Source organism: Scyliorhinus torazame, chromosome 6, assembly GCF_047496885.1.
Source record: "Scyliorhinus torazame isolate Kashiwa2021f chromosome 6, sScyTor2.1, whole genome shotgun sequence".
Lineage (NCBI taxonomy): Eukaryota > Metazoa > Chordata > Chondrichthyes > Carcharhiniformes > Scyliorhinidae > Scyliorhinus > Scyliorhinus torazame.
This window is the reverse complement of record NC_092712.1, coordinates 100,421,633-100,436,758: the sequence shown is the minus strand read 5'-3', so window position 1 is coordinate 100,436,758 and position 15,126 is coordinate 100,421,633. Positions and strand designations below refer to the sequence as shown.

Sequence of the window (15,126 nt, the reverse complement as noted above, 5' to 3'; positions counted from 1 at the left end):
CACAACCTGGTAAAACTGTGGTTATACTGGATGGAATTTCCCCAGCCCTGCCTGTAGCACATGTTATAGTGGGGGTAATTAATTGGATGGGAGGGTAGCTGGCAGCTACACCACCGCCTTCCTATCTCTGCCCTGGTGAAGACTGGGGTGAGAAGGCTCATGGACAGATTTCACACCTTACCACAAACTGGTGCTCTTAAATTGGCTATTATCCCATTTAAGGATCTCATCTTACAGGTTTGCAAACCTGTTGGAATTCCAGAGGGGAAGGTGTGGTGTTCCCCTTGTTCAGATACACTGAATTAATGAGTTATTGATGGCCTGGCATCAAGAAGCGACGTGTCATTGAGAACTGCCCCCCCCCCCCGTGCCACCTGTCATTGTTGCTCATCCCCTCGCCAACCCAAGACCCTCGGTGATCCTGGGCCTCAGGTGGGTGTAGTGCCAGCAACAACCACCAGCTCCCTGATGGCGCTGCTGAGCAATGAAGAGCTCCTGGCCTCTGTCTGGCAGGCCGCTCTCAGTGGGCGGGTGGGATCATGGGAAAGGCCAGCTACTGCCCAGTTAAATGCCTAATTGGTACTTAATGCAGCAGGCCTTCCCTAAAAGAGGTGATGCAGGGCTTTTGCTGGCTGTCCAGCAAATGGGAAAGACCCTCATTACCCACATTAAATATGGCTCAATGCCTCCAAATTTCACTTCCCATATTTAATCCCACAGTTCCCGCAGAGGAATGCTAGATACTCTATACTTAGATATTTGGTCTCAGTGTTAACATTTCCAAATATCTTGAACCTTTTAAATGATCCTCTTCACACTGAAACACAGTTGGAACCATGCCAGCTTCAGACCAAGTCTTTACCGAGAGACATATCAGTAGCACTTAAAGCAGCTCACATTTTTAGTGGGGTTCAGTTTTGACGTTTTTGGGGCTGTTATCAGTGATTTACTTAACAGTTTGAAGTTCCTGGAAAGTAATCAAATTTACTCTTCAGCCCTCTAAAGGAAATGAAAAATGCTTTTTCTTGAATTGCGTCCCTCTTTAGCATAATAAAGGATGGCAGAAGTGGTAATCTCAGATAATCCCTGCGAAAAGCCCCAGAGACCTGGTTAAATATGACATAAACTGCAGAGACCGAGTAGTGTGTTCTTGTTCTGGGCGTACCTTAGGAAGCATACATCGGTCTTGGAGGGAATGCAGCATAGATATATAGAATGATACCTGGTCCCTTTTACTTTGAGCGGTACCTGTATTCCAAAGTTTAAATGATGAGGAGCAATTGCCCATACTTTCTGTGTGGATGTGGCTGACTTGCAACATTAACTGTTGCTCTGCCATAGAGGTTCTCAGACCTGCTGAGCATTTCTAGCGTTTTCGGTTTCTATTAGACAAACTATGGTTGTATCTCCTGGAACTTCGAAGGTCAAGGTGTGATTTGATTCCAGTTTTCAAGATATTAAGGGGAACTGGTAATCTGTCTCAATCTATCCAATTATCTGTTAGGCACTAAAAATTAGAGACAGCCTTTGATGAAGCCAGGAAATTCAAAGGATGGTAGAAGTTTGGAACTCTCTTCCGCAATGGCATTTGTTGCCAGATCAATTCTTAACTTTAGATGTGAGATTAATGGATTTAAAAAAATTAAAGATAGTGAGGAAAGGTGGGTGAATAGAGTTATATCACGGATTTAAATAGAGTTAAATCACGGATCTTGCTGTATTGTGGAGCAAATTCTTGTTTTTATGTTAATATGTTCCTATGAACAGTTTATACTCTAATATCCTAATTCTATTTGACCATGATTTGAATTACTGAAATCGTTCCTTGATTATTTGGAACACGGGATGCTTGGTATTTTTTTCCCACAATGGTTTTCCTCGTGGCCTTTCTGTGAGTGCCATTCCATAATTGGAAGGAATTCATTTTTAAAGCTGAAGGGACTGGATTGAAAGGGAAGTTGTGAATTGCAGTTTGGATTTCAGTCAGGCGAAGTTTTGCATTATTTGGCTCCTCTCTGAGTCAATCTGTATTGGTTGAATCTGTAACTGTTTTCTGTGGTTGTCTGGATGCATGGATTCTCAAAGCTGTGTCTCAAGCCAGACATGTTTAGATAAAGGGTGAGAGGAGACTAAAAGCATTTATCAAACGCATGTCTCCAGGGAGCCTGGTTGTGCTTTGATTGGGACGCAGATTGGGAAATCATTTCTGGATTTGCACTGTCCGTTTAAGATTGGTGGGAAGCTGCCAACTTTTTGCACTGAAGTTGAAGTTTACAATGTAGGGGAAGCCTTAATGGCTAACCAAGCAGACTAGGTTTGCAACCTGCCGTCTGGATTGAATTTATTACTCTGAATTTCCATTTACTGAAGAATTTGTGGAAGTTTTCTTTCCAGTGTGGCCAAGGAGAAAATAAATAAGTCAAGAGGTCACAAATAGACCAAAGTGTCTATTCTGCATTCTTCATTCCATTATTAGTTCCATCTTGGTTTTCCACGTGCACTTATTCTTTTTTACGTGACATATTGAATCTTCAACTGTGGCACTGTGTCCACACTCGCTCAAGACAAACATTTTGGATTTATCGAGTACCTTTCACAACCTCAAGATGACTCAGAGCATGTGGTAGCTAACATACTTACAAAGTGTGATCACTATTGCGTAAGCAAATGAAACTGTTGATCTGCAAATAGCAAAGTCCCTGAAACACCCAGATATGCCTATTTTTAATGTTGTCGGTTGAGAAATAAATCTTATACAGGTTTTTGTAAGCACGCCTTTGTTCTTCGGCAGTCAGTGCTTTGGAATCTGTTCCATTAACCTGAGCAGGCACAAAAAGCCTTTCCCATTCAAAAGACAAGGTCAATCTAGATTACATATATCAGGTGCAATTTAACTAAATGGGAACAAAGTCCCATAGCGAGTGCGTTTATATGTGTGTCTCCCAGTGCTCACAGCGACGAGAATCACAAGGCTAGAAAATGCGACTCGCGTTTGACAGGGGGCCTCAACGGGGATTGCTCGGCCAAGGCTGCACATAGCCCCATTTTGTACACTGTGGAGCTCCGCTCGCCGGAACTCCTCAGTGTCGCAAGAGGTCAGGACGTCATTTTTAAGTCTCTGAGGCACCCGAAGCAAACCCCCACCCCCACCCCAATGCATTACGGCAGGGTCCCCGTGAACAAAATGCCAGCTTGACACCTTGACAGTGCTAGACTGGAACCCAGGGTGCCAGGCAGGTAGTGCCAGGAGCAGTGTCAGGGTACCACCCTGCCCAAAGGGCATGCAGCTGAGGTCTCCCATCCCCTGGAGACCCCATGAGTGTTGTTCTATCTGGTCCCCGTTTGTGGGGACCAGTTTTTTTCCCAAAAAATATACTTTATTCATAAAATCTATCATGAACATTTCGAATTGTCTTGACTGTACATTTCCATCAGAGTTACACATTCCCTTGACTTTCTTCCATTCAATTTTGATAACATTACACACATATTGCTCTTTACGTTACAATTCCTTCTTAAATATTTACATTGTCATGTTTCTTTCATACATTGGAGTGTTAATGACCCAGACCGAGGGGGGTTTACACTGTTACCCGCCCCTCGGTGTACATTTGCTGGTAAGACCTTAGACCGTGGTCTTTCCCCATTGCGCCTTGGCGGCAGCTGCCCCAAGCTTCAGTGCGTCCCTCAGCACGTAGTCCTGGACCTTGGAATGTGCCAGTCTGCAACACTCGGTCGAGGACAGCTCTTTGCACTGGAAGATCAACAAGTTTCGGGCAGACCAAAGAGCATCTTTCTCGACCAGTGCTGAACGGATCTCGCCTGAGGTCTCTGAGGTAAGGGTGATTGATTCCACGCCTTGGGTAACTCAGGAATCTGCACATTATGGTGAGACTAGCAGTCTTGCTTTAATATGCAGATTTGCTAAAATGTGATTCCTTCCATTGTGGGCGGGATTCACATCACAACGTCTCGTAAGATCGCGTGAGATCTTGCGAGGCGTTGCGAGGAGCCGGGTAGATCCTGGGAGCGGGCTCTCCCACCTTTTATCGGCCAAGCTGCGCTGCAACGAGCTGCTCTTCGTGCGCAGCATAGCCATTAAATCACGCCATCTGTTCTGGATCCACAACCCATGTCTGTCTCTGAGGTGAGTGTTGTCAGCGAGACGAGGCTGGCTTAAGAAAATCTTGACATCCTCTACAGGCAGCCAGCAGCCCTTATGTTATTTGAATTTCCCATTGACATTTGTGACACGCCAAGGAAATGACTCCATTTTGAACAGCGCTTGCACCAGAAACATTGGCCTCAATGTTAAACCTCCCTCCCCCTACTATGAAGGAAGTGGGGGGGGGGGGGGGGGTGTTCAAAGCCTTACGAATGTGAGAGGCAACCCCAGATGCTTGTGTACCCACTGTTACGGCAGAGGATAATTTTTTAACATATTTAAATCAAATTCCCACAGTGCAACTGAGAGCTTGAGTTAAATTTAATTGGTACCTTCTGGCTCTTCAATTAAATATTCAACTGTTGATCATTGTCTCTCCCTAGCCCCTTTCAGGATCAATAACCATCTCCCATGATCTGCAGCTCATAATGATACCTGGCAGTATTGGATCCAATCTACTTCCCTCCTGATTGGCAGGGATTGTTTCCAGCCATCTGCAGGCTGTGGCCTAGTGTCACTGTTTTTCCCACCCGCCAGGTTGCCACCATGTCAATTTGGCTGGCTGTCAAGTAGGAGATGGACAGTATTCCAATTTTGTTCTGCGTCTTGCCGAATTTAACAGCAGGATCTCTGCATCACTGGCCTTGCCGGTTTTCTATGCCTCTGCCAAAATTTTGGGCCCCAACTCGTTTTTTTCCCTCTCCTACAAAGATGCAACTTGAGCTGATGTCTCCAGCATTCTCTGTTTTCCTTCTTGCCTTAGTGCACTAAGTGGGTACTTATTTTCACTTAAGGCTTTAAGGATCACACTCTCTTCATGGGAAAATTATGGGCACGATTCTACAGAACTGTGACGAAGTGCTCCCGCCAGCAGGAACACCAGACTGATTCCCGCTGGCACTAGGAGCAGCCCTGACATGCTATGTTATGACACTTGGAAATTTGTTTTTAGTTGAAAGGGCTTTTACGTGTCATTCCATGGCACGCCAGGGTTCGTGCTGCAACTGGGAGGGACGCGACCAAACCTGTCTGATAGGTCCCGCACCTCCTGAGATCGGAGCTCTGATCTCAAAAAGCTGCTGCAGTCAGGGTCCCCAAAAGCTGCTGCAGCCAGGGTCTCCTCCCCCCCCCCCCCCCCTCCCCCCCCCCTCCTCCAACCCTGATCGCTGAGATGTGCTCCCCATTAAGGCCCTGCCCTTTGGTAGTGCCAACATGGCACCTTGCAGTCTGAGGGGTGACAAGGTGGTAAGTAATTTTCCAGCCATTCGTGCTGGCGGGCTACCTCCACCATTGTGAGACACGTGATGGAAAATATTTTCTTCTTCACTAAAATAATAATGGAAATCCTGAGTGCAAGGAAGGTTTCTTAATAGTGAACAGTGGGAAATACATCCCAGTATTAAACCAGAGGCCTCTTGTCCAACTGCACCTTCCCCTCCACCATGGTTGTGCTGCTTTTTAAAGATGAAACATTCACACAATTCTGGTTCCCTACACTTTGACTTACAATGGTCTATAGCTGTATGAAGATAAATCATAATAAGCATACTAGATTTTTGTTGTATAGTTTTAAAAAAAATGTCTTTCATGGGATGTGGGCATTGCTGGGCCAGCTTTCATTGCCCATCCCTAATTGCCTTTGGGGAGGTGGTGGTGAGCTGCCTTCTTGAACCGCTGCAGTCCATGTGATGTAGGTACACCCACAGTGCTGTTAGGGAGGAAGTTCCAGGATGTTGATTCAGCGACCGTGGATGAACGGTGATATATTTCCAAGTCAGGATGGTGAGAGACTTGGAGGGGAACCTCCAGGTGGGTGGTGTTACTGTCCACTGACTGACCAGTTACTTCAAATTGTTTTTTGACTGGTTGATGTGGTGAAGACGACAATAACCATACACGTTTTTACTTTGAATTTCAGAAATCAAAATGAAACCAATAATTAAACCAATTGTGTTTTTACCATGAGAGGTGTCACCTAAATCTTGGATTAGCTGGTGATGTCAGCCACCGCAAATCTCGCTTTTTCAAATAACTTATTTGCTGCAATAGTGAAAATATAATGGGCAGGATTCTCCACAGCCCCGCTCCGAAATCGCGTTCGGCGAGGGGGTGAAGAATCCAATTCATGCCGAAATTGGGCCCGACGTCGGTCCGCCGATTCTCTGGGACCCGAGAATCGGCTTGATCGCGGAGTACGCCGCGCGGCTGGGTGCCCATTGACAGAGGCCAGCCCAGCGATCCTCCGCTCCCGACCGGCCGAGTTCCCGACGGCGCGGAACTAACCTGCAATTGCCGGTCGGGATGGTGAGGGGAGGCGAAATCGGAAACTTGGGGGGGGGTGCCTTATAGGCAGCCGGGGGTTAAATCCGCGCGGTCAGATGCTTGGGTGTGCGGCCGATCGGGGGGGGCGGGTGTGTGTCTAATTTTTGTGTCTGCCTCCGCGGTCCGAGTTCGTCATGGAGCTTGACGCAGCTGCTGGAGGCCGCTGCTGTGCACATGTGCGGACTCAAAACCGGCTGCGGGGGCCCGTATCTGCAGCTAATGTTGCGTGAATTACTCCGGGTCCCTGCTAGCCCCCTGCAGGGCTGTGAATTAGCTGTCAAAAAAACCAGTTCCATTCTCCCCACATTTGGAATTCTCATGGCCAGGGGGTAGTGACAGGAGGACGTGTCAGGGTGCCAGAGAATAGAGCCATGGGGAAATACGGAGGAAAGCCTCTCTAAGGTGCTCCATTAGGGTGTTTCCCGTATCCATGATGGGGTGGGGGGTGGGGGTGGGGGGGGGGTGGGGGGGGAAAGAGTTCCCTGTATCTGTGGGGGTCCCCCTCGTGAATGTGTTAGGGGGGGGAGGCTTCTCCGTGTACGTGTTTTCTATTGGAGATCTGGGAACCCTTGAATAAAGGCACTCGGGATTCCTGGCTTTCTCCAGCCCTGACCCACCGGGGGCGGAGAATGGGGTCTCTGACCCGCGGCGCCGGGACGCGATTCTCCGCAGATCGGAGAATCGCGGACCGAAGAATCGGCGCCAGCCACGCTGCCGGTCGGGGGCCGTTGAAAGAGGCCCCTGCGGCAATTCTCCACGGGCAACCGGCCGAGTTCCGCCGGCGTGGTTCTAACCTGGTTCCACCCGGCAGGAACTCTGACTCGCAGCCGCGTTGGCCGTCCTGGTGGGGGGGCAGGGGGATCAGACTCTTTGGGGGGGCCTCCACAACGGACAGGCCCGCAATTGGGGCTACCGATCGGCCGATGTGCGCGATCCGGGGAGGGCATATCTTCTGCGCGGGGCCGGTGCGAAAACGGCCGCCGGCACGTGCGTGGACATGGGATCAGCTGCCGCACGCATGTTCGGACCCACGGCCGGAAGTGCAGGGCCCCATGTCAGCAGCAGGAGCTGTGGGGCGCAAGCCAGGGCCCTGAAATCGGAGAATCACTCCAGACTTTTTGAAAAAGTCTGGCGTGATTTGCGCCTGTTTTCTAGTGGACGTGGGAACATAGCCCCATTTTTGGAGAATCCCGGCTCTGAACTGTGAAAATTAAGCCTCTGAGTTAAAATGTCAAAGTAATTAATAATAGCTGATTTATGGGAGGAACGATTGAAGTAGGTACAGGGGCGAAACCTTTGTTTACTCCCCTTCTGTTTACTTGCACTGGATCTCAATATTGTTCATCTGGACTTCCAAAATGGGCCTCATGAGAAATGAATCTGTTCCTGGTGTCCTTCCCTCGTAGTTTAGGAGTTCTCAGGAAGCACACTGATGTTATCTGCGAGGGTGTCCCAACTTGAAACACCAATTCATGGTTGTGTATAGTTTTGTGTTTGGAATGGTGTGAGGAGTCAAGTAAAACCCCAATGAGAATAAGCAGCCCAGTCAGCGTGTAACAATTATTGAAGACTTTATTAAATTAAAGAAAAGGCAAATATACATGAAGAGGACTATACTACTCTGAGACTATTAGGTATATAAATTACCTAAACACACAGTTTATGTAGAACATACCCCATGTTCCAAAATTATATTTACAATTGCCCCAAACAACTTCCAAATCAAATACATTTATAAGTCAAAACCAGCGTATAGTCACCATACAATAGAGGGATGATAATCCAGTCTGGGAAATGTCTTGTTCGGTCCAGTGAAGATATTTAAACTGCCATTATGAAGGTTTCTGCAATGCCTTGGCTCTAAGACTTATAGGCTAGTAGATATAAAACTAGTCCCCTCGGCTGCTGGATGTAAACTGACCTGCCTTGCTTCTGAGGGTGCTGGCAATTATACCAATTGCTCCCCCATGATTCTAGATTCTGAAAATTTGACTTTCTGCCTCTCTCACATTCTTTGACTCTAGAAATTAGCATCTATTAGCATCTACCTCATTGATCTCCCAATTGTCTAGGTAAGTTGTTTGTACTAGTATGTGATTCACACCTGATTCTATCTACATGCTTGTTAATCTCTTCACTGGGAAAGACTCATCTCATCTGGCCTTTTGAATACTGGCTGCTGAAGTCATGAGGCAGATTTCTACCTATTTCTGGGCAGATCTCTGGGCAGGTCTTAAATTTGTGTTCCTGCTTTTACTGGGAAAATCCATGAAAGATTGGGGGGAGTCGAGCCATGCCCGCTTTTTTACAGCACTGGTTGCCATTTAGCGCTACATCTGAGTGCCCCAAAGGCACTTAGTCAAGCTCTGAGAAAAGATGAGGGGGTAAGGTGGCAGCTAAGTGGGTGACTGGATAGGGTGGGTTGGAGGGTAGTCGGGAGGGGGGGAATTGGGAGTGTTATTAGCCGAGGATATTGAAGTTTAGTCGGTTGGTTGGGGGGAGGGAATTGGGAATTGAGATAGTGGAGGTAGGGTGGGGGGGGATTTAGTCAGGGTAATTGGGGGTGATAGTCAGGTGCTTGGAGGGTGAGTCGGTCGCCAGAGGCTGAAAGTTAGCCGGGGGGGAGGAGATAGCGTGTAGTCAGGAGGTCCAGTAGGAAGTCAGTCGCTACTATAGCTACTACCTCTAACGTTTCCTGGGCAACTATTCTGCTAAGTGAATCGGAACAATCCAAAGTCACCAAAATTGTGTATTGATCGTACGTCCTATGTTTCTTCATCAGAACGATCTGTCTGGACTGTACCCAGAACAATACTTTTCGCTGTACTTTGGTACACGTAACAATAAATCATAATCCATTCACTCAGAGTTTTGGAGGGTTCCAGATGCAGGATAATTGCCCACATGAAGTTTAAATTTTCCAGTACATTCCCATGTAGTCAGTGCATGGGGACTTCAGAGGGGTCTTTTGGTGTACCTCCTGTGTACGACCATCTGGAGAATGGAAGATCTGCCCCACAGTTTATACAAAATTCTAAATATCCAGTCTGCGGCGGTCTATCCCATGGCGGAGGCGACTCCTTTGGCTGCCGACAGGATCTCCGGTCCCACCAAAGTCTATGGCGGTCTGCATGGCCCTTTCCCCCACCACCACCGCCACTGGGGAACCCACAGTGGGTGTCATCTACAGCGAGACCAGAAGGCCAGTAAGCAGGAAGGGCTGAAAAATTCCACCCTTTGTTTTATCTAGTCAGGTACCGTTCATGACTGTACAATTAGCAAAGTTAGATTCACAATCAATCGCAGCTTATTGAAACTCCCATTGCTGGAGATTTAACTTGCCTCTTGTTGAACCGCCTCATGGGACAAACTCTCCAAGGTCATTCATAATGTTTTCCAAATGTGGATGGGATGCTCTGTTTAAAATGGAAAACAGGTGTTCATCACAGCAGGTTGTGCACATGATGTCAGAACTATGTTGTCCACGCTTTAAGTAAGTAAAAAGCTAATCATTTAAGACCTGTGTGAGTTCGACTACAGTAGAAATCATGTGAATCCATCTTTTTCTGTGTCTTTGGATAATTCTCATGGATATTTTAATGAGTCTCTTCCCATTTAAACCTGGGACATTTTTCAACTCTAATCTACACAACGTCTTTTATTTTCATTATCTGTGGTGACTGACATCTTTTAAACGGTTTCCGTTGTCACTTCAAATGTTTTTTAAAACATTGTTAGTGCCCGTCATTTTTAATTAGCTGAAGACACAGGAAGGTATGACATCTTGGTAAAAACAGATTCTGTGAAATGAGTGAGAGGTGGCAGCGCTGTTTTGTACAACAGCTGACAGGTATATGACAAAAACTGAAACAGCTTACATATGCTCCTGTTGTACAAGGACCTTGCTATTTTCATACTCTACCCTTGAGATTTCAAATGGCATTTTGACAGAAAGCTAACATCACAGTATGATGTGAGCATCTGCGTATGGATCTAGTTACCGGGCATGCTCATTGATGTGACAAACCTCTTTAGCTCCCTAGGGAGATGGATTCAATTTTGCACTTACAAATCTCAGTAAATAAATTCCATATTGGACTTTAAAAGGTACCCCCATGCATTCTTCTCTCTCGCTTGATGTTGACTGCCTGTGTGATGCACAGAGATATCTTGTTGTAACGGGGGAATTTTGGTGTCTGAAGAGTTCAAGTATGGAAAACACCTACCTTTTATGAAATAAGCCAGCAGTCGCTATTCTCATGCCAGAGCGACTCACTGCAGAATGAGAGAGAAGGGGATAGAGTGAAAGGAGCATGTTTGCAAGCACAGTGACAAGATGGGTTAAAAGTAAAGCAGCACTGATTATGCAGCACACATTGGCAACACACTTTGTTAGGATCGGTGCTGGGCACAGCTGCTGTGGACAATAACTGAGCTCTCTGGCTAATGAAGGCCTCCTGGATAAGACTTCTAAAACGAGCCAAAGGAGGACGTTTGAAGAATTCCGATATCTATGTAAGAGCAAACCTTTTTAAAATTGTTTTGGGAATGAGTGCTTACAATTTCCGACAGTCACAAACTGTTTTTTCTTTTCCTATCACCATTTTAGAATGTTTAACTGTTTCGATGAGTTGCTGAGCTCCTCCCCAGGCTGAATGACTTTTTTTTAACATCCATGTTAAAAATTTGTAGCAACCTCAAATCACTTGAGTGAACAGGTGACAGTGGAAAGAGCTTTGTCTTGAATCGGACGGGTTCTAGCAGCTGCCTCCAGAAATTAAAAGATGCCGGGAATAGATTGGGATCGAAGTAAAATACTGCGGATGCTGGAAATTAGGTTGGAAAAACTCAACAGATCTGACAGCATCTGTGGAGAGAGAACCAGAGTTAACATTTCAAGTCCGAGAGTCATCCAGAACATATTGGGTATCACTAAAGCCAACAGTTTGGATCAGAGTGTTGGGCTTTTGCAATATTATCATTTAACATGGTTTCTCTCATTGCATTAGAGATGTTTGTTTTCCTCTGTGCTTATCCTTTCACTATTCTGCTGTTTTTAGTAAGAGTGAGTTCATTTGCTGTTGCAAAGTAACTATGTCCAAACAAATGCGTGCAACAGGACGTTATTCCTGTATAAACAACCCAGAAGAGAGAGGGAGGGGGGAGAAAGATTGATGTAACACGATAGATCCTTCATCGTATCAGATTTTCCTCTTTTCATCATTGTGTATATTGATTGCTAATTTCTTTATTTAAACATGCAGAAGATCACATTGAAAGGAGTGGAGGCATTCTGTGAATAAAATAGTTTACAAACTGCACTGCAGCTTTTCAAATAATAAATGGTTGTGTTTTTCTCCTTTGTCCCTCTGCAGGGTTCGGCGGACTCCTACACTAGCCGTCCATCTGAGTCAGATGTATCTCTGGAGGAAGACCGGGAGGCTGTACGGAGGGAAGCAGAGCGCCAGGCCCATGCACAGCTGGAAAAAGCAAAGGTAATGTCAAGTTTCACAATTAGATTCTAAAATGTAATGTTTTGCACTTCCCAGCTAGAATCTAATTCTGCAGGCAATAACATTTTTATCTGTGAGTTGTGGCTAAGATAGAGAGGGTCAACAAATTGGGACATATGCAGGGCGGCACGGTGGTGCAGTGGTTAGCACTGCTGCCTCATGGCACTGAGGTCCCAGGTTCGATCCCGGCCCTGGGTCACTATCCGTGTGGAGTTTGTACATTCGCCCCGTGTCTGTGTGGGTCTCACCCCCACAACCCAAAACGATGTGCAGGGTAGGTGGATTGGCCACACTAAAATTGCCCCTTAATTGGAAAAAAATAATAATTGGATACTCTAAATTTATTTTTTAAAAGTTAGGACAAACGCTGGAGATTGTGATCTAAACAGGCATGATTGCAGAAATGCGGAGAAAAGGGCCCTCTTGCCTTACACTTTGCTCCAACCAGCTCCATTTGCTTACATGCACATGTGCACAAACAGGGTACGTTACACAACTCACTATTGCCCATGCATTGGCAATCATATCAATTTTCAGGAATAATGTGTACAAGATTAAAAAGCAATGCAAAGTTCTTTTTAAAAAACAACATTCAACTATAATAAATTATTTCTTCAAATTTGCAAAGTGTTGCACATCTGAAATGCAGTCACTCAAGCAGACAATCTTGGCACCCATTTTACAGAAAGCTAAATCCAACAAATAGGAAAGATAAATGACAATTTATTATTTTTGATTTTGTTGACACATGGGAGAATGTTGATCAGGATACCAGGGGAAGAAGTTTAAGGATGGTGAACAATCGGCCTCCTGAGAGTCGGCGCATAATGACCTTCAAAATCCCACTGCCATTTAACGCTTATTTGAGCGTTGGTTGGCAGAGGGCGGGAATTCCATCTACCCTTGGAAAGGAGTCTGCCCGTGAGAGCTGGTGGCCTATTAGATTGGCCGACAGCTCTCCAACCCGGCCAGGCAGTGGCCAGAAGTGGTACTGCAGCGCTCTGCCTGGAATGAAGCCCCAAGGATCCTGGGGGTGGGAGGGTAGGGGATATCCTGGGGTGTCCGGAGGGTGTTTGGGGAGGGGGGGGTGGGAGGGGTGGCAGAGTGGTGACCGCGGCATCGAGGTTAGACCAGGGTGGGGGAGGGAGGCCTGGAGCTCCAAGATCCTAAAGGGGAGGTGACCCCAATTCTGAAGGCGTCTTCAGATTGAGGCGCATGCCCCAACCTTTCATACCCGAAAAAGTTATTTTTCTCTGTTTCTCACCCTCCCCTCTGTAATACCTCATGGAGGAACTGCCATTAATCCTTGACTTTTAAACATCTTTTCCTTTACCACAGGAGGTGCAATGTCATTTGGCAGGTGAACATATTCTACATTTTTAAACATTTTTCTCTCAAGAACCCAAGTTGTGAAGAGCTGGATAGAAGCTGTGTTTCATGCTGCGCAGTTTGTGTTGCATTATACATATTTCAAGAGACGTGCTGACTGCTCCATTCCGCAGCCACACAAACAGATAAGCTTGTAGAAATGTTTGTTGATCTGAATATCACACCAATTAAGTCAAATTAACAGAAGAATTGATGTAGTGCCTTTAATGAAGGCATTTCACAGTAACCTAATCAGACAAAAAGCCACATCAAGCCAAATAATGAGATATTGGGGCCAATGAATAAAAGTTCAGCCAAGGAGGTAGGTTTTAAGGAGGATCTCAAAGCAGAATAAGAGGTGGGGAGTTTTAGAAAGGGAATTCTAAAGAGTGGTTGATTGCGAAGGAAGACCAAGAATGCAGGAGAGGTCAAAATTGGAGTAGCGCAGAATTAGTAGGGCAATGTAGGTCTAGAGGAACAGGTTACAGATTTCCACTCCCTGAATAAATGCTGAATGCCTGCCAATGCACAGGCCTCTTTTGGAGGGTTGTATAAACTCAGGGTAGGTGATGGAACAGTTCACTTGTTTGGCACTGGGGTGGCACGGTAGAACAGTGGTTAGCACAGTTGCCTCACAGCTCCAGGGTCCCAATTTCGATTCCCGGCTTGGGCCTCTGTCTGCGCGGAGTCTGCATGTTCTACCCGTGTCTACGTGGGTTTCCTCCGGGTGCTCCGGTTTCCTCTCACAGTCCAAAGATGTGCAGGTAAGGTGGATTGGCCATGGTAAATTGCCCTTAGTGCCCAAAAAAGGTTAGGTGGGGTTACTGGATTATGGGGATAGGGTGGAGGTGTGGCCTTAAGTAGGGTGCTTTTTCCAAGGGCCGGTGCAGACTCGATGGGACGAATGGCCTCCTTCTGCACTGTAAATTCTATGATTCTATGACTGTCTGTGTGGAGTTTGCACTTTCTCCCCGTATCTGCGTGGGTTTCCTCTATGTCATCCGGTTTCCTCCCACAATCCAAAAGTAGATGGACTGGCCATGATAAATTGCCTCTTAGTGCTCAAAGAAGTGCAGGTTAGTTGGGATACAGGGATAGGGCAGGGGAGTAGGTCTAGGTGGGGTGCTCTTTCAGGGGGGTCAGTGCAGACTCGATGAGCCAAATGGCCTACGTCTGCACTGTAGGAATTCTATGGTTCTATGTTCCTTGTTGGCCAATACCCCATTTACAAGAGTCGATTTTGTTAGGGCAGTCTCCACACCCATTTGGTTTTCTCTTGTCAATTTGGAAATATCTTGCCAACTAACATCCCACTTCTAGAAAATGATGCATGTTATTTACATTCTTTGCAGATTGTATTTTGTTGTGGTCAGTTTTAGTTTCAGTGAGTCCTAGTTGGATCTCTTTGTATGTTAGATTAGCATCCAATTTGCACACAGCTGTTTGGAAGACTTCCAGAAATATTGACAGATCCCTCTGAATGTATTTTGGAGTTGGAAGCTATCAGGTGGCTATCTATTCAGATAGAAATGCCAAAGGCTGTGATGAAGACTGTATGCAGTGCAATTTCTTTTGAATTAAGATGGCTTCTTGTTTTAACTTTACCCAGCTCCCGCCGATCTGATCCATCTGTTGGCCTCCTTTATTTTTTGGGGCCTAACTGCTTGTTTAAATTGGTCAGGTCCACACAAATTCAGGTGTTGTTTCTTTAGGCCTGCAGTTATTTTGTGCACTATATGTAGGTTCGTCCATACTTAC

The 15,126-nt window shown here is 46.1% G+C and overlaps 1 protein-coding gene across 9 annotated transcripts in view; it reads left to right on the top strand.

Annotated features, from left to right (window-relative positions):
- LOC140424913 (voltage-dependent L-type calcium channel subunit beta-2-like) overlaps window positions 1-15,126 on the top strand; it is a 656,293-nt gene that overhangs the window by 491,522 nt on the left and 149,645 nt on the right. For 7 of the 9 annotated variants that reach the window (XM_072508564.1, XM_072508560.1, XM_072508566.1 and 4 more), the window contains one exon: window positions 11,863-11,982. In XM_072508564.1, the coding sequence (XP_072364665.1) occupies window positions 11,863-11,982 (120 nt within the window). Of the gene's footprint in view, window positions 1-10,627; window positions 11,003-11,862; window positions 11,983-15,126 lie in introns of those variants that run through there. The other 2 variants (XM_072508568.1, XM_072508562.1) reach the window with 1 other exon arrangement.